Source organism: Bos indicus, chromosome 15 (assembly GCF_029378745.1).
Source record: "Bos indicus isolate NIAB-ARS_2022 breed Sahiwal x Tharparkar chromosome 15, NIAB-ARS_B.indTharparkar_mat_pri_1.0, whole genome shotgun sequence".
NCBI classification, from domain to species: domain Eukaryota; kingdom Metazoa; phylum Chordata; class Mammalia; order Artiodactyla; family Bovidae; genus Bos; species Bos indicus.
The window spans coordinates 29,380,596-29,398,917 of record NC_091774.1 but is presented as its reverse complement, the minus strand read 5'-3'; the positions used below and the strand labels follow the sequence as shown (position 1 = coordinate 29,398,917).

Sequence of the window (18,322 nt, the reverse complement as noted above, 5' to 3'; positions counted from 1 at the left end):
GACAACATCTATCTTCTCAGTTGTCACAGGATGAAACAAGGTAACTCTTATAGAGTGCTAAGCACGATTTCTGTTGTTGTTGTTTCGTCACTAAGTCGTGCCCAACTCTTTCGTGACTCCATGGACTGTAGCCTGTCAAGCTCTTCTGTCCATGGGATTTTCCAGGCAAGAATACCTAAGTGGGTTGCCATTTCCTTCTCCAGGGGATCTTCCTGACCCAGGGATCGAACCTAAGTCTCCCACATTGGCAGGTGGATTCTTTTCCACTGAGACACCAGAGAAGCCCTCAAGCACAATTTCTGCTGCTGCTGCTGCTAAGTCAGTTCAGTCGTGTCTGACTCTGTGTGACCCCATGGACGGCAGCCCACCAGGCTCCCCTGTCCCTGGGATTCTCCAGGCAAGAACACTGGAGTGGGTTGCCATTACCTTCTCCAATGCATGAAAGTGAAAAGTGAAAGTGAAGCTGCTCAGTCCTATTCGACTCTGCGACCTCATGGACTGCAGCCTACCAGGCTCCTCTGTCCATGGGATTTTCCAGGCAAGAGTACTGGAGTGGGGTGCCATTGCCTTCTCCTAGAGCAGAGGAAATGCTTCCTAAATGTTCGCTATTATTGCATTCACTATGCTGAGCCACACCTCCCTTGGTGGGCACCATTATATGCACCTGGGACAGAACTACCACCCTTGGACCAGCCTGCTGATCAGCAGCTAGTCACGGTCAACGTCATGGAGATTCCTTTTGAGCCTAAGTGCTGCTTACAAGGACAGACGTAACTTCAACGCAGGCCAGTAAACAGAAACAGCAGCCACAAGACCGAGGCTGAATGTGTACAGTATATGGGGGTCTGCAAACCACAGAGGACTTTTCTGAGTCGTGGTCACACTCTTAAATAGTCCTGTGGTCAGCAGGGTTTTCTGAGTGCAGAAAGCCGGCTGATTTGAACTGGGCTGAGAGAGCCTCAGTGCTCCTGTGAAGGCCCTTTGCAAGCTGAGCATGTGCCTTGGGAGGTCGAAAAGGAAGGCCTCCCACATGGGCCCTGCTGCTCTGCGCCCATCACCCTCACTCAGAGCGCAGCCCACATCCGGGCGGCTAGACCACAGCCGGCTTCTGGCTGCCTTGCACTACTTCTCGCAGCAGAGGCAGAGATCCCTGCTCTGCCGCACCTCCACCTCCTCCCTCCCCTCCCCCAGCACCCGGGCGGCTCCTCCTCTCCTCGGAGGGGCTTCCTTCTCGAGGCAGCGTGGAAATCTGTATTCCCCTCCCCCACATCCCAACACCCGCTGACACACACCCCTTCACCTCCTCTTTTCTTTCCGCTGCCTTCATCTGCCTTTTAAGACCTTTATTTCTGTCTCACCCGTTTTCTGAACGGAGCATTCATCAGGCACTCTTTGTTATTCTTGCTGTTTTTCTCCAAAAGGGATTAGTCAAATGATTCTTTTTCTCCCTGTCTTTCTTTCTTTCTTTCTTTCTCTCTTCCCTCCTTCCCTTCCCTCCCTCCCTTCTTTTTCTTTTCCATCTTCATTTCTTTCCTCTCTGCCTCCTTCCCTTTCTCTATATCCACCCCCCACCCCCTGCCCCTCTTTGATTTATTCCCTGATGCCCTTTTCAAAGAGAGCTTCAGGTAAGGCCTGTTCCAGTTGTGGAAACAGGTAGTACTTGCATTTGAGGTCATAGCTAGGAATACAGTCAAAGGTAGGGAGGACCTGTGTTGTTCAGGAAACAAGACAGCCTGAGGGCTTCCCAGAAAAGAGGGACAGCAACTCTTTCAGCCAAATACACTTTATTTCTTTTCTTTCTCAGCTGACAAGGAATTTAGCACATTCATGGAGCTACAAATGACCATCTAGGAGTCTGCAGTGGACACAGGGAGGGAGGGGGCACAGAACGAGCTCTGGGTTGGGGTCTGTGAACAGGGCAGGACCTCTGCCAGCATTTACCCAGTCCATTCCCACCAAGGGTTTCCAAACAGAGAGCTAGAAACAGAGAAAGGTAGGTGGAATAGTTAGGGATGGGGCAATTTCTCTGCAAGAGAAAGAGGGAACCAAGGGGAATAGTAATATCCACTGGGGAAGGAACAAATGGGGGCAGGGTGGGGTGAAGAACGGAAATAAATATCCTGACAAGAAGGCCAACCAGGTGTGAAGGGGTGAGTAGCTGTGATGTTTCAAAGGATAATAAGGCAGCAATATCCTTGGACTGGGCGCCAGCAGAGAAGGCAGGAAGGAGGCTGTGGGGACAAGGCTGAGGGTGGAAGCTTCCCACAAGGCAGAGGAACAGTTCTCCTGTGGGGTCCAAGATTTGCCCAGGGAACAAACAGGGAGTGGCAGGCCTGGAGAGGAGGCAGACCTGGGTCAGTGGGAGATGGTGTCAGGAGTTGTCAGACGCCTCTCTGATTCAGGCCAGCATACAGGTCCCGCTGGCCTTTCCGGATGGGCTAGAGGTGGAATAGAGAGCGGGTGGTCAGCAGGGTGGGAGGAAGTCATTCCTGAGAAAGAAGGGCTTCTGCAGAATTAGCTTTAGAGCAATGGGAAGATCCTAGGCTAGGAGGCAGGAGGTGGGCTCAACTGGTAAGAGAATTGATCTGGTCACCTCCTGTGAACCTTAGTTTTCCCATCTCAAAAATGGGAAACTAAAGGACCACTTCTTAGGGCTTTTGTCAGAATTAAGTGAAGTCACTCATGCAAAAGTAAATGCCACATGCTTGACTGGTGCTCAGTAAATATTTGTTGAGTTTTTCCAGGTGTGACATGCAAAATATTTAACCATTGGTGGTGCATACACACCGATCAATTAGAACAGTCCTGGTGATTCTCTGCCGTGTCAGGCAGTAACTCTTTACTTGCCAGATCAGCTGGTAGGTACATGCTGGTGGGATGGCAGTCACGAGTTTATGGTGTTTGAGTTGGGTGTATGGTATTCCCCATGGCTGCTCCTGAGCTAATTAATGAATAAACCAGAGAAAGAGGAGTGACACCGCCACCCCCACTGCTTGTGGCTGTGGGAACCCTGCAGCCTTTGAGATGACCGCGTTCTACCATGATAGAGGCGGGCACATTGTGGGTTGTCCTGGAGCCCTGAAGGAGGGGCCTTGAAGTGTCTGACAGGCCAGGTGGATAGTCCCACCTGTCCCTTTCTCCCCTAGAAATTCCCCTCCCCCACTGTGTCCCTCATTACCTCATAGTCTGGATTGGGTACAGGGGGTGGCCTCCCCTTGTTTTGTCCTGCAAAGGAGGGAAGGGAAAACGATTCATTTCCAAGAGGACACACCAATCTCGTGAAAATGAGACCCAAATCCAGGATGGCGAACTCCCCTCTACTTCTCAGTTTTTTCTGCTCCAGCTGCTATTTTTCTTTGCCTTTTTTCCATCCCATCTCTGATGACCCTACACAGTTCTTATCATTTTGTGACCTCTGCTCAAGGTCCTTCCATGGTTTCTGAGTAATCTGAGATGGGACATTCTGTGTCAAGATCTTGGCCATACCATGACTGTTCTAGAGAAGCTGTCTTGACCTGGTCCAGGCCAGACATCCCCTCCTTGGTGGGCATCTCCTCCGTGATCTTACCCCGAGGCCTACCGCCAGCACCCGCTCCTCTCGTCATAGGCGAGGCTTTGGCCTTTCGGCTCTTGCTCCAGTAATACACCAGCAGCAGCAAGCCCAGAGTGACACAGATGTCAACCACGATGATTGTGGCCACCTCCATCAGATTCACCTCCATGCAGTTCTGACACACTGTGAGGCAGGGGTCGGGGGAGAAGAAGAGAAATCCCCCAGAAAGGAAGACACAGGACACCGGAGATGAGGAAGGAACAAATGAAGCTCGTTCTCGACCTTTAGTACTCACGTACCTGCCGTGGCCAGACACCCCTCCCTCTGCCCCCAGGCTGCTTCAGCACCTTTATAACAACAAACGAAGTGTGGTGTTCATGGGTAGAGACTCTGGAGTCAGTCAGACAGTCCTGGGTTCAAAGCCCCGCTACATGACTCACTAGTTGTGAGAATTCGGAAATGTGTGTTGAACCTGCAAAGCTTCTGTTTCTTCATATATAAAATGGAAGTAAAATAGCACTGAACCCATATACTTGGTAAGAGGATTATATGAAATGCCCAGGCAAGTGTTTGATATAGTGCTTGAAACTTAGTAAGCATTCATTGATTGTTAGCTGTCATTATTGTTTATGATTATGCCTTAGTTTATGACATTTTCATAGAGTAGCTTTGAGTCCTTTTTGCAAATCCTGAAGAATTCATGTCTGGATAAAGCATCAGATAAACTAATATTGGGGTTCCATATTTTCTGGACAGGATGTAATGCAGACAGGATACCCAGTCCTGTCTCTTGGGAAGTTGTTTTGGATCTAGTGCTAAGGTTACCCTATCAGCCCTATATTGATGTTTAATCTATATTTCAGAAAACACTGATGATGTGTGGCCCCAGATAGTCTTGGATTGAGTACAGGGGAAGCACAAAGTTGCCAGGGAACTGTGAGTTGGGTAAGGGGAAATCCTGAGAATGCGATTTTAAAATATCCTCCCTGAAGAGTCTAGTAGAGCTTGCTCTGAAGACCTGTATTACCTCTTGCTTTCAGGTACAGCGTGTGTGCGGCCTCCTTGTTGCCTTCGGTCATGTAGCACTGATAATAACCACTGTTATCCATTTCTGAAAAGTTTTCCAGTAACAGCTGTTTCCCAGTATAGCCTTTCATTTGTTCATCATTTTGTTTCCAATGTATTTCACCTTCAAACTCTCTAGGGCATGTCAGCTCAACAGTGTTTCCAGAGATGGAGACTTCATATGCTGGGGAATGGGAGAGAAGAGAAGGGAAATTTAAAAAGAGAAACCAGTAACATTTAAGGCAAGTTAGTAGCCAAAGAAGCAACCAAATGCAGAAAGTCATCTGACATCCTAGATCTCAGATTTTCTTGTCAAAAGGCGACTCTGTTGGCTAAAGGATATGAAAGAGGAGAGACGCAGGAGAAGGGGCCCTAGAGAACCTCCTGAAGATGACTTCAGAGTTTAGGCATGGACATGGGGACTTGGAAGGAGAGGGTGAAAATAAAGAAAATCTATAGAAGTCCTTATTTGTAATGTTTCTAAAATGGGGAGTTAGAAATGTTGGGAGGGCCTCAGTTCTTGGGGTTAATCTCCCTCAATCAGGTGCTTCTTCCCAACCACAGATCTGCATCATTGATAGGGCAGGCGTAAGAGACTGAAAAACTTACGTTTCTGTTCATCAGCATCTGAAAATGAAAAAAGGAAAGAATGGTAAGAAAATAACCTTGGTTGAAGTTTAAATTGTGGGTAAAAAATTTTGAGTGGAGTTAGACACTGTCTCTAAGAATTCCCAGAGAATTTTTTGGGAGCCCCATGTCTTGAAGATGAGTTATGTACCAGGCCTAAGAGATATGCTCATAGACACAACTCAGGTGTATCAAACAGAGAATGTATCAGCATGTAAAGCTCAAAAAGTCTTAGAATCCTAAAGCTGAAAAATTCTAGACGTCTTCAAACTTACTCTCTTGCATTAGCAAGGGCCATATTCCAGATAGATATGAAAAGGATATCATATCCTTCTCAGAGATGAAGACCTTCATTTCTTTGAATCACTGATTCTTATACTCATCTGTTTTTCGTTATTCAGAAGTTCTTTCTTATAACTAACAGAAACCCTCATAGTAGAGATCAAATATCTTTCTTCTTATTCCATGCCACTTTCATGTTATTACCCTTAAACTATGTGAAGTTCTGTATACATTTTAAAGAAATAATTCTTCTAATAAAAAGTGACAGTATTTTAAATTATATCTCAGTGCAATCAACTCTTAGTTATATATGTTGGAACTATTGGTGTGGACAACTGAAATCCACTAATAAAATTTGGGGATCCAGCCAAATTCCCCAGAGTAGGTAATTTTGCCCTAGGAAATAGGGATGGGGAGACCCTGGTTTCCTGGAAGACCTGTGGCTGGGACCCTAGGCAGCACTGGGCTATGCTTGAGCCTGAATATATAACAGTTGGAAGAGCAGAGCGTGACGCTCAGAGGTACCGCTCTCTCTGTTGGGGGTGTTTTGCTACAGTGTGCTATGGGGACAGAACGCTGGACTGAGTCAGAAACCCTATGTTTGAATCCCAGATCTGCTTTAGGCTGTGTGACCAAGGGAAAATCATTTAACTTCTCTGAGCTTCAGTTTCTTCATCTGGGAAACAGATAAAACATCTACCTCACAAGGTATTTGTGAGAACTAAATGGATTATGAAACCGAAAATGGATGGTGCTTTGCAGATGCTCAAGAAAAATGTTTTTTACTTTCTTTCTTTCCTTCTGGGGGTCCTGCTAATGGAGAACAGAGCAGAGTACTGACCCACTTGCTTAGTCAGCACTCCAGCTGAGATCATATGGAATGTAAAGTCATTCTGCAGGTTTACCTATCTACTAATAATGGGGAGTTGAGTATAATGACAGTAGATCATCTGTAATATTTTGACTTGGAAATAATTTTTCAGCATTGATATTTCTTAGAAATATTAAACTAGAAATCATAAAATAATATAGAAGTAAATAGAAGTTTCACTCTGCATGGTATGTTTGTTTGGAAAAGCAATGTGAAAGAAATTGCTCACAACTCTTTTTGGCATAAATTCAGTAGTGAAGCGCAGACCAATACAATCTCATACGAGGGCGTAGATGTCTATGCTTAGAAGCACTTGTTTTATTATTATTATTTGGCTGTGCTCCATGGCATGTGGGATTTCAGTTCCTCAACCAGGGATCGAACCCATGGTCCCTGCAGTGGAAGCACAGAGTCTTAACCACTGGACCACCAGGAAATTCCCTTAGATGTCTACACTTAGAAACAGGACATATGCTCACAAAAATTTTGTACATGTTCATAATGATTAAAAGAATGAGTTTCAGGGACTTTCCTGGTGGTCCAGTGGCTAAGACTCTGTGCTCCCTGTGCAGGGGGCTGGGTTAGACCTCTGGTCAGGGAACTAGATCCCACAAACTGCAAGTAAGGCCTGGTGCAGCCAAATAAATATTTTTAAAAAAATGAATTTCAGCATCAGATAAATATGCATTTATATTTATATCTCTGATTGGACAATATATTTATTTTCTAAGTCTTGGTTTTCTTATCTGTAGAGTGAGGATGTTAGGAGAATTATGTGACAAAATTCAGGTAGAATATTAAGGGCAATACCTAGAACATGTATACTTAGTAAACTATAATGCTTATTATTTAGTCTGCATATTTCCCGTATAATGATAGCTAAACTCTACCAACTGCTTTCCGCCCATCAGATGATATTCTAAGTAAATCAGTCAATCCTCATAACAACTCTACAAGCTAGGTATCATTATTATTTATATTTCACATGTAATAATGCTATGGCACAGAGAAGTTAAGAAAATTATTCAGACACTCAGCAAGTAAGAAGTTGAGCCAGGCTATGATGCTCTAGTTTCAGAGTTAGACTCTTAGCCTCACACTCCACAACCTTCTTCACTGCCTGAGATATTGTTCCTCATAAATAAGGTTACTCTTTAAAACTCAACTCAAGAATCACCTCCCCTGGGGAGCTTTTCCCAACTATATCCTTTGTAGAGTTGGCCGCTCTTCTCTTTATATTTTATTTTACTCTTTACTCATAGCAGGAAACAGACTACATTATCAATTATTTATCTTTCAAATAAGACCATCAGCTTTCTTTTTTTTTTTTTTTTGCCGAACCATGTGGCTTGTGGGATCTTAGTTCCTTGACCAGGGATTGAACCCAGGCCCTCAACAGTGAAAGTATGAAGTTCTAACTGCTGGACTTCCAGGGAATTCCAAAGACCTTCAGCTTCTTGAGGGGGAAGGAACTAGTGATGCAGTCATATGCATGATCATTTATTCATTTAAAAAACAGGTATTGAGCACCTGTTCACAGACACACACACACACACACACACATTGAGCACCTACCATGTGTATTAGAAGTAAAAGTAAAGTGTTAGTGGCTCAGTCGTGTCCGACTCTGTGATCCCACGGACTGTAGCCCACTGGGCTCCTCTGTCCATGGGATTCTCCAGGCAAGAATACTGGAGTGGGTTACCATGCCCTTCTCCAGGGGAATCTTCCTGACCCAGGGATCAAAACCAGGTCTCCTGCATTGCAGGTGGTTTCTTTACCGTTTGAGCCACCTGGGAAGCCCATGTGTATCTGGCCAAGTAAATAAGGTGTTGTTTTGGCCTTCAATGAATTCATGATATACACAAAAATTCCAACCCACACCCGCATATATATTCTTTCCTGAATGGATGCTCAGGAATACACATCACTCAGCTGTAATCGGACCTGACAGTTAGCAACAAACATAGGCACATCTCATACAGATTCTATTGAAAGATAATTATATTTTCTCTCTAATGGTTCTGGCTCTTAGTATTTATTACTGTGACATGTCATGGTCATTTTGATCCACATTTGAAAGGAAGTTGTACAGAGCGAAAATCCTCTTACCAATTTCTTCTGAATCTGAAAAAGAAACTATTCGGAACACTTCTATCAGCTAATAAGATCAGACCCTTCCACCTTGGGTTAGGACTCTTCCCTCAATCTTCAGAAAACAATGGACATTTAAATTTTCCATGGCTGCATATGGAAAAACTCTTTCATATTCTACATTAAAAAAACCTGGTGGCTAATTAGTTATAAAAAAAGGGTCCTAAGTAATCATTTTGAATATAATGTCTATTCGATACATAAATATAAAAATATATTTATAAAATTAAAAATACAATTGGCACTAGTGGTAAAGAACCCACCTGCCAATACAGAAGACATAGAGATATGGGTTCTGTTCCTGGGTCAGGAAGATCCCCTTGAGGAGGAAATGGCAACCCACTCCAGAATTCTTGCCTGGAGAATCCCATGGATAGAGGAGCCTGGCAGGCTACAGTCCTTAGCGTTGCAAAGAGTTGGACATAACTGAAGTGACTTAGCAGGCAAGCATAAAATTATTACATTGTACCCCTTAAACTTATACCATGTTATATGTCAACTGTATTCCAATAAAGCTAGCAAAAAAGGAAGATCTGTATTGGGCATAAATTAAACGATAAACAAAAACCAACCCCAAATGACCAATAGCATGCAGAAGAGATTAGTTTTTCTGGAGTTTATCAGGGCTCTCAACATATCCCATCTGTCAGTAAGGTAACATTAACACATTCTCCATGATATATTTTTTAAAAAGGATTCTAAGGACACTACAATTTAGGCAGATTAAGGCTACGTAATGGAGACTGGCCCAGTGCATGCCTTTTAACACAAAATTGGTTCACTCAATTTGGAGGAGCTGACTGAAGAGAAAGCCTTCCAATACTGGGATATTCCTGCCTCTCTGCTATGACTGAGGAGGTAAGTCCAGGCCAGGCACACTCATATGCATGTGCACACATGAACACACATGCACACACACACACTTTCAGAGTATTTGGACGTGTCATTCTTCTTTTTTTTTTTTTTTTTACTTTTTGGTCATACCCCACAGCATGTGGAATCTTATTGCCCTGACCAGGAATGGAACCTATGCCCCCCACACATTGGAAGTGCAGAGTCTTAACCATTAGACCACTGGGAAGTCCCTGGACATGTAATACTGAATGTGGACTCAAATGCTGCCCCAGAGGCCTATTTAGTGCATCTCTAGGCATGCATTCAAGCCACAAATCCTCCACAAAAAAACTCACATCAAATAGGAAACAAAAACTTGGCATTATTTTAGTTGGCTCAATTCTTTTCTTCTGAATAGTTAACACTCATTATTTCCTATGATCTCTGTTGTATTCCTCCTCTTGGCTAGAACTATCCCTAGACTTATGGCGAAAAGGCAAAGGAGAAGATGAGAGAAACCCCTTTTATTGGTCTCTGTAGGAGGTCTAGTGAAAACATTCATAAATATAAAACAGATGGGCTGATTTGATAACAAGGAAAGAAAAAGCATAACTCACCTTGTGCCCAAGCACGAACTAGAAAATAAATAAGAAGAAAAGAGTTAGTAAATGTTGTGAGTGACTGAAATTCCAAGCAGAGAAAGTTCTATAGTCTAGTCTGACCATTTCTGAGCATCTGCGGTCCTTCCCACCCATTTCTGGATCACAGTTAAGCCTATACCCAGTGAGTGATATGGACTTCTGGGTACTGACCCGGGGTTTCTGGTCCGTTTGGGATGAGACAGAAGAAGGAAGCACCTAGCGTTAAACATGAACACACAGCATTTGACAAACAGATGTTAGAAAATGTTGAGGGGTGCTTCTGGGGAGACGGAGAAATAGCGGGAGAGTTTTGCAGCCGAGCCTCCATTTTAAAAAGAAATCTCTTGACTGTGGAAGAAAAACAAGCTCTGGGTTAGGTGCAAAGATTGAGATTCTTGTTCCGTCTCTGACTCCTGCTAGTCTGATAGTTCGGTTTTTCCATTTGTTTTCTACTTGAGACAGAGATGAGAATACTTGAAACCAATTACTCATTAGCTAGCGCCTGTGCATTGAAGAGTCCGATCATATTTCCACTGGGTCCTCCAGAGTCCCTGCACTCAGCAGTAATCCGGATTCTCTGTAATGACCAGTTTCCCTGACATCGCCTTCAAGTTTCATGTGTACCTATTTTATCAACAGCCTGTATATTGGATGAAACACCCCTCCCACTCACCATAACCAGAGCAGCCTGGGCACATTCTCATGAGGCCAAACCTCTAGGGGTGGTTGGGTCTTTGGTATTCCCTCTCTCTCCCTCTGCAGAGCACAGTATATACTATGGGGCTGTAACCCAATGCCTTGAGGAATCACACTCTGCCCCTTGACACTCCACATGTTCCCTGGTAGGAGACAAATGAGCCAGAGAGCTCATTATAAAGGCAGAAGGGCAGCCCCACTCCAGACCCACTGAAGCAGAAGTTGAAATTTAACAAGATTCCCCGGTGACTCGTGTGCACGCTCAAGCTAGAGAAACCCAAGATGAAGCAGGAAGTGGAGACGCCATGGCTATAGCTCTGAGATGCAAGCCCCAGCTGTGATAGTGTTTTCTAGATTTCTAAAATAAAACCCTCATGAGCTATTTGGCCTCACATCGTGCCATCATTAAGAGCACAGGTTGTAGGCAGTTCTGAGTTCCCAGATCAGCTTCAGCACTTACTAACTGTGGTTTTAAACAAGCTATTGAACTTCTTTGAGTACTAGTTTTTCACATCTGTAAAATAGGGCGGAGGTCCCCAGCCTCTGGGCCACAGATGGGTACCTTCGTCAGATCAGTGGCAGCATTAGATTAGAAACAAACTGCACAATAAATGGGGTGTGCTTGAAACATACTGAAATGAACCCCCCACCCCAGTCCGTGGCAAAATCATCTTCTACGAGACTGGTCCCTGGTGCCAAAAAGGCTGGGGACCACTGAAACAGGATACATATAACGTTTACCTTCCAAGGTGTAGGTAAAGATTAAAGTAGTTAACACAGGTAAAGACCTTTTTGTAGCATGGTATCTGGCACTCTTACTGAGTGCTGTTTACTACAGCAACCTTAAAAGAAAAAAAATCTTTGTCTGATATGAGCTATGGAAAGCCTCTTAGTTACTTATCAATTTATATTCCACCTTCCTTCCAACAGGACTAAAGTAATCGAAAGCACTTGGTCAACTGAAAAGGACTGGAAATTATGAAGTGCTTCATTGTCTCAGATACTAAGCTTGCTGTATAGTTGGTGCAGAGTTTGGGATCAACTATCTATTCTCCTCGCAATAAACAGTGAAGGCTAACTCCTCTAATCTCCTTTGTGTTAGTTCACAAGGGCTGGGCTGTTCACTGACAGAACGAGGTTTTTCTCGGAGGCACAAAGATCTCCTTGCTTTCGGTAGATATGATCACCTCAACTGCTTTCCTTTAGCTGTTCTCTGAAAGGTCTTCTGGGAACACACTAGCCTAGCCCTCGTTCCCTGTGCTAACACTGCACAAACATTTCCTTACATTTTCTAGAAAATGAGGCTCCTTGATACCCTGGGCAGTACCAGGTTAGGCAGTGAGCCTTCCATGGTCTGGAGAAACACCCATCTTTTCATTCCATCCTACTCACCTAATAAGAGGCAGAGTCCCAGAGCTCGCCAGAGATTCCCCGACTGCATCCTTCCCTCACTGGACGCTCTCTCTACCTAAGATGGCGGAGGCCAGTTGGCTCACAACTTCTGAAAAAGAAACCAGAGGACTTTTTCAAAACCCCTGCTGGAGTTGAGGACCCTGGGGCCATTGCTCCCAATGCTGGGATGAAAAAGGGGGCTTTGTAAGAGAGAGACTCACCATTTTCCGAAGCAGGCACCTACGGCTGGGAGGGGAGGCGGGTTTCTGAACCCCACACAGGAAGTGTGAAGGGGCCTCTGGGCCTGAAGGGTTCTACGTTTGAGACGGAGGCAGCCACCTGGGTTGGCTGGGGAGAGTTGGGCCCCGTGTCCTCCCATTGGATGAGGGAGACCTGAGGTGCTGTGAAAAAATACCTGCAACTCAGCTGCCCAGGCCTTGGCACACTGGGGGCTCCCTTCTCAGATACCCCTCCTCACCACACAAGCTGTGACAGGAAGAGAGAGGAGCACCAAAGAGTTGCTTTCTTTATGGCATACGTGGCTTGGGCCAAGGTGTTGGTTTGAAAATATATGTTGATTTAAAACCATGAGATGCCATTCTTTTTTTGCCTGTAATATTTACAAAAATATTTTTTAAATGTAATATTCGGCATTGGAAAGGGTAAAGAGTGACAGTCTTAGAATCTGCTGATGTGAGTATAAACGGTTATCAGATCAGATCAGATCAGTCGCTCAGTCATGTCCGACTCTTTGCGACCCCATGAATCGCAGCACGCCAGGCCTCCCTGTCCAGCACCAACTCTCAGAGTTCACTCAGACTCACGTCCATCGAGTCAGTGATGCCATCCAGCCATCTCATCCTCTGTTGTCCCCTTCTCCTCTTGCCCCCAATCCCTCCCAGCATCAGAGTCTTTTCCAATGAGTCAACTCTTTGCATGAGGTGGCCAAAGTACTGGAGTTTCAGCTTTAGCATCATTCCTTCCAAAGAAATCCCAGGGCTGATCTCCTTCAGAATGGACTGGTTGGATCTCCTTGCAGTCCAAGGGACTCTGAAGAGTCTTCTCCAACACCACAGTTCAAAAGCATCAATTCTTTGGTGCTCAGCCTTCTTCACAGTCCAGCTCTCACATCCATACATGACCACAGGAAAAACCATAGCCTTGACTAGATGGACCTTTGTTGGCAAAGTAATGTCTCTGCTTTTGAATATGCTATCTAGGTTCGTCATAACTTTCCTTCCAAGGAGTAAGCGTCTTTTAATTTCATGGCTGCAGTCACCATCTGCAGTGATTTTGGAGCCCCCAAAAATTAAGTCTGACACTGTTTCCACTGTTTCCCCATCTATTTCCCATGAAGTGATGGGACCGGATGCCATGATCTTCGTTTTCTGAATGTTGAGCTTTAAGCCAACTTTTTCACTCTCCTCTTTCACTTTCATCAAGAGGCTTTTGGGTTCCTCTTCACTTTCTGCCATAAGGGTGGTGTCATCTGCATATCTGAGGTTATTGATATTTCTCCCAGCAATCTTGATTCCAGCTTGTGTTTCTTCCAGCCCAGCGTTTCTCATTATGTACTCTGCATAAAAGTTAGATAAGCAGGTGACAATATACAGCCTTGACGTACTCCTTTTCCTATTTGGAACCAGTCTGTTGTTCCATGTCCAGTTCGAACTGTTGCTTCCTGACCTGCGTACAAATTTCTCAAGAGGCAGGTCAGGTGGTCTGGTATTCCCATCTCTTTCAGGATTTCCCACAGTTTATTGTGATCCACACAGTCAAAGGCTTTGGCATAGTCAATAAAGCAGAAATAGATGTTTCTCTGGAACTGTCTTGCTTTTTCCATGATCCAGAGATGTTGGCAATTTGATCTCTGGTTCCTCTGCCTTTTCTAAAACCAGCTTGAACATCAGGAAGTTCACGGTTCACAGATTGCTGAAGCCTGGCTTGGAGAATTTTGAGCATTACTTTACTAGTGTGTGAGAGGAGTGCAATTGTGCAGTAGTTTGAGCATTCTTTGGCATTGCCTTTCTTTGAGATTGGTTATGGTCTTTCTTAATTTTTGAGTATGCATCAATCAAATGGTTACGGTGCCAGGCACTGTGCTAAGGGCTTTAACCAACAGTTCTCTAAGGACTTCCTTGGCAGTCCAGTGGTTAAGACTCTGTACTCCCAATACAGGGGCACAGGATAGATCCCTGGTCAGGAGCTAAGATTCCACATCCTGAGTGGCATGGCCCCAAAGCAAACAAACACAAACAAACAAAAAACAAACTTCTGGAGTAGATATCAGGGTTTCCCTGATGGCTTAGTGGTAAAGAATCTGCTTGCCAATACAGAAGATGTGGGTTCCATCCCTGGGTCGGAAAGAACTCTTGAAGAAAGAATTGGCAACCCATTCTAGTATTCTTGCCTGGGAATTCCCATGGACAGAGGAGCCTGGCCAGCTATAGTCCATGGGGTCGCCAAGGGTCGGATGTGACTTATCAACTAAACAACAACAAGGTAGACATTAGGGTTAGGGTGTGGCCTCAACACAAGCGAAAAATGACCCTCTAAGACAGGTATGATTTTCATCCTCATTTTATGCTTGAGTAAACTGAGGCTCAGATAGGTTATCTAAGTTGTCACAGATTACAGAGTTGGGGTCCTCAAAAATATTTTGGTGATATTCATTGAATTAGTAAATATTTGATATCTACTTGGCTATAGTATGTGCTGGGTGCTAGTAATAGAACAGTCACAAGATAGATAGGCCTCATGGAAGATGAAAGGAAATGTGGACTTAAGCTGATTATTTCAGGAGATTGATGCTGAGAAAGAAGAAATACAGGGGCTGTGGGAGTGATAGAAGGAAGGCCTAATGTAGTCTGGGGCTAGGGAAGGTCTCCCTTCTGAGGGTGGCATCTAAGCTGAAACCTGCTGGAGGCCTGGAGTGAACCAGGAATGGGGGAGGACAAGGAAAGTATTCCAGACAAGAGGGAGCAGCATGTCTGGGGCCTGGGAATGAGGAAGAGAGACCCATTCAAGAAACCGGAAACTCAGAAAGGCAAGTAGCAGAGGTAAGAAATGGAACTGGAAACTCGGCAGGGGCCAGATGGAGAGGGATTTGCAAGCCTTGTTAAAGATTCTTTTTTAAAAAATTTTTAACTGGAGGATGATTGCTTACAATATTGTGTTAGTTTCTGCTGTACAACTAAGTGAATCAGCTATATGTATACATACATCCCCTCCCTCTGGGGCCTCCCTCCCACCTCCCATCCCACCCCTCTAGGTCATCACAGAGTGCCAGGCTGCCCTGTGCTGTACAGCAGCTTCCTACTAGCTATCTATTTTACATACAATAGTGTATATATATCAATGCTACTCTCCCAATTCATCCCAAAGGATTCTTAAGGATTATTTTAAGGGTAATGGGAAGTGATCGAAGAGTTTAAAACAGGAGAATGACAGCATCAAATTCTTTAAAAATTTTTAAATGAAAAAATTAATTGTGGAAGTAATATATGCACGTTACGGACGAAGGAAGAGCACAGAAGAGTACATACAACCGTCTCCTGACTCACCTTGTCTTGGCCCTATTCCTCTCCCTAGAGAAAACCACTTTCAACTTTGTAAACTGTTTTTCTGGTGGTTACCTTCTTATCTCTAAATGTGAGCTGTCATCATTTGGGTTCTCTGGGAAACAAACTGAGATGGAGATTTGTGTGCAGGTGGCTCACAGAGGGAAGCACAGGAACAGCTCTGGTCAGGGAAGGAAGTGGGGTTGGCCAAGGGAGAAGGGGAACTACAATGAGAGTTCAGCCAAACCAAGGGGAGATACCAGGCTAAGATTGTGTTGTAATAGGGAAGAGCCTCAATTCTATAATGAGTTAATCACTAAAGGAATGTTACCTATAAGTTAAATTATACATAATGGCTCATCGCTGGGAACCCTGGCTCCCAGGTAATGAGAGTTAACATGAAATACCTTTGTTCAGCTCATAGGAAACATCCTGACCAGGTTCACCTGTGAATGACTGCAGGAAGGAATAAATTAACACAATCTCTCCTGACTCTGGCTGGAACCAGAACTTTACACCCTCCCCTTTGGGAAGATGGTTCTTTGGGATGCTAACCTGCCATCTTCTCAGTCTTATGGCTTTTCCAATGAAATAGCTATTCCTTGCCTCCATAACTCCTCTCTCGATTTATTGGTCTGTCATGAGGTGGCTTTCTGGTATCTCTGTGGTGGCTCAGATGGTAAAGAATCTGCCTGCAATGCGGGAGAACCAGGTTCAATCCCTGAGTCGGGAAGTTCCTTGGAGAAAGAAATGGCAACCCACTCCAGTAATCTTGCCTGGAGAATTTCATGGACAGAGGAACCTGGCAGCTACAGTCCATGGAGTCGCAAAGAGTTGGACACAACTAAGCAACTAACACACACACACATGAGGTGGCACTAGTGGTAAAGAACCCGCTTGCCAATGTAGGAGACCTAAGAGATGTGGGTTCAATCCCTGGGTCAGGAAGATCCCTTGGAGGAAGGCATGGCAACCCAATCCATATTCTTGCCTGGAGAAGCCCACGGACAGAGAAACCTACAGTCCATAGGGTTGCAGAGAGTTGGAAGTGACTTAGCATGCATGCAATGAGAGGTACAAGCTTGGACTTGTTAACAGGGTGACCCATTAGAGCAGTCCTGAATTGAGGCCATAGGCATATCATCTAGTTTTCAGTATGAATTATTTCCAGAGAGGTGTGAACTCGGGTGTTGCAGCTGCTTCCGCTGAGAACAAGGCCTGTGAGAGGGCTAGGCTGTGAGCTCTCAGAGGACACAATCCCAGCAGATGGGTGAGTAAGTGGTCCTCAAGGGGGAATGTGGGCAGCATCACGCGGCATCCATGCAGGTCACCCCTCGGCCTGCTTATCCACTTGCTGTATAATAACTTCACGCCATTCTTTAATCAATGTTTTCAGGATTCTGGTTGATCTCTTTTTCTGGAGAAGCTTGTGAAAGAAGAGTTAGGTCCCCACTACAGCTGTTCTAGGGGCCCCATCTGATCATCATAATCTCCCTTCTTTGTTACTCATTCTAGACTGCTCCTGGCCTTAGATGTTAATAGCACTTCTGCTAATCTAAGGGAAGACATAGTGGGGAGCCTGAGCCCCTTGTTGGCATGGCCTTCTCAGGCTGTGAGCCCTCGGTTTCTACATGTATTCTCCCTGCTCCCTGCAGCCCTGACTCCTCCTGATGGTAAGGAGAAATTTATCCTGCTGGGAGAGTGAATTATTTTTTTGCCTACTGCCAACTGCTACATCCCTTGGGCCATTGGAAAGTCATATGTAGGACAATTTTTTTGTTTTGCTGACCTGTTCTCTGCACGGCAAGATGCCAGCATTTGGTTGGCTAAAGGCCTCTAGCATCCCACACAAACAACCACACACATTTCCAAAATACCCTCTAGAGAACAGTACCATCTTAATTGAGAGTCACCATTTAAGAGCTTTCTTCCATCTGTGTTTATAGAACCCAGTCTCCAGTTCCCTCTCAAACTGAACAGAAGGAGGCAACAGTTGACTAGGAAATCAGCAATGTGGTCACATGAATGCTCCAAAATCACTGCAGATGGTGACTGCAGCCATGAAATTAAAAGACACTTACTCCTTGGAAGAAAAGTTATGACCACCTTAGACAGCATATTAAAAAGCAGAGGCATTACTTTGCTAACAAAGGTCTGTCTAGTCAAGGCTAATGTTTTTCCAGTAGTAATGTATGGGTTTGAGAGTTGGACTATAAAGAAAGCTGAGTGCTGAAGAATTGATACTTTTGAACTGTGGTGTTGGAGAAGACTCTTGACAGTCCCTTGGACTGCAAGGAGATCAAACCAGTCCATCCTAAAGGAGATCAGTCCTGAATATTCATTGGAAGGACTGATGCTGAAGCTGAAACTCCAATGCTTTGGCCACCTCATGCGAAGAGCTGACTCATTTGAAATGATGCTGGGAAAGATTGAAGGTGGGAGGAGAAGGGGACGACAGAGGGTGAGATGGTTGGATGGCATCACCAACTCAATGGTCATGAGTTTGAGTAAACTCTGGGAGTTGGTGATGGACAGGGAGGCCTGGTGTGCTGCAGTCCATGCAGTCGCAAAGAGTCGGGCACGACTGAGCGACTGAACTGAACTGGATGCTCGGAATGAAATGTCTCTACTTTTCTGAACTTTGCCC

At 44.8% G+C, this 18,322-nt stretch overlaps 1 protein-coding gene across 1 annotated transcript; it reads right to left on the bottom strand.

Annotated features, from left to right (window-relative positions):
- Positions 1-1,767: 1,767 nt before the first annotated feature.
- CD3E (CD3 epsilon subunit of T-cell receptor complex) lies at positions 1,768-12,491 on the bottom strand. The gene is made up of 8 exons (XM_019975743.2): positions 12,337-12,491; positions 12,116-12,224; positions 10,004-10,021; positions 5,228-5,245; positions 4,581-4,802; positions 3,569-3,736; positions 3,179-3,225; positions 1,768-2,438 (listed from the first exon to the last, which is right to left on the bottom strand). The coding sequence occupies exons 2-8, from the start codon at positions 12,162-12,164 to the stop codon at positions 2,382-2,384; spliced, it is 579 nt and encodes a 192-aa protein (XP_019831302.2). The 5' UTR covers positions 12,165-12,224; positions 12,337-12,491; the 3' UTR covers positions 1,768-2,381.
- Between the last annotated feature and the right edge of the window lie 5,831 nt (positions 12,492-18,322).

Bases quoted from the DNA above. Each gene is read 5' to 3' on its own strand.
- CD3E (XM_019975743.2), bottom strand. From the start codon at position 12,164: ATGCAGTCGGGGAATCTCTGGCGAGCTCTGGGACTCTGCCTCTTATTA. The intron at 3,737-4,580 runs GTAATACAGGTC...CCTGCCTCACAG, and splicing joins GCTGTACCTGAAAGCAAGAG to TGTGTCAGAACTGCATGGAG. The intron at 3,226-3,568 runs GTAAGATCACGG...CCTCCTTTGCAG, and splicing joins TGCTGGCGGTAGGCCTCGGG to GACAAAACAAGGGGAGGCCA.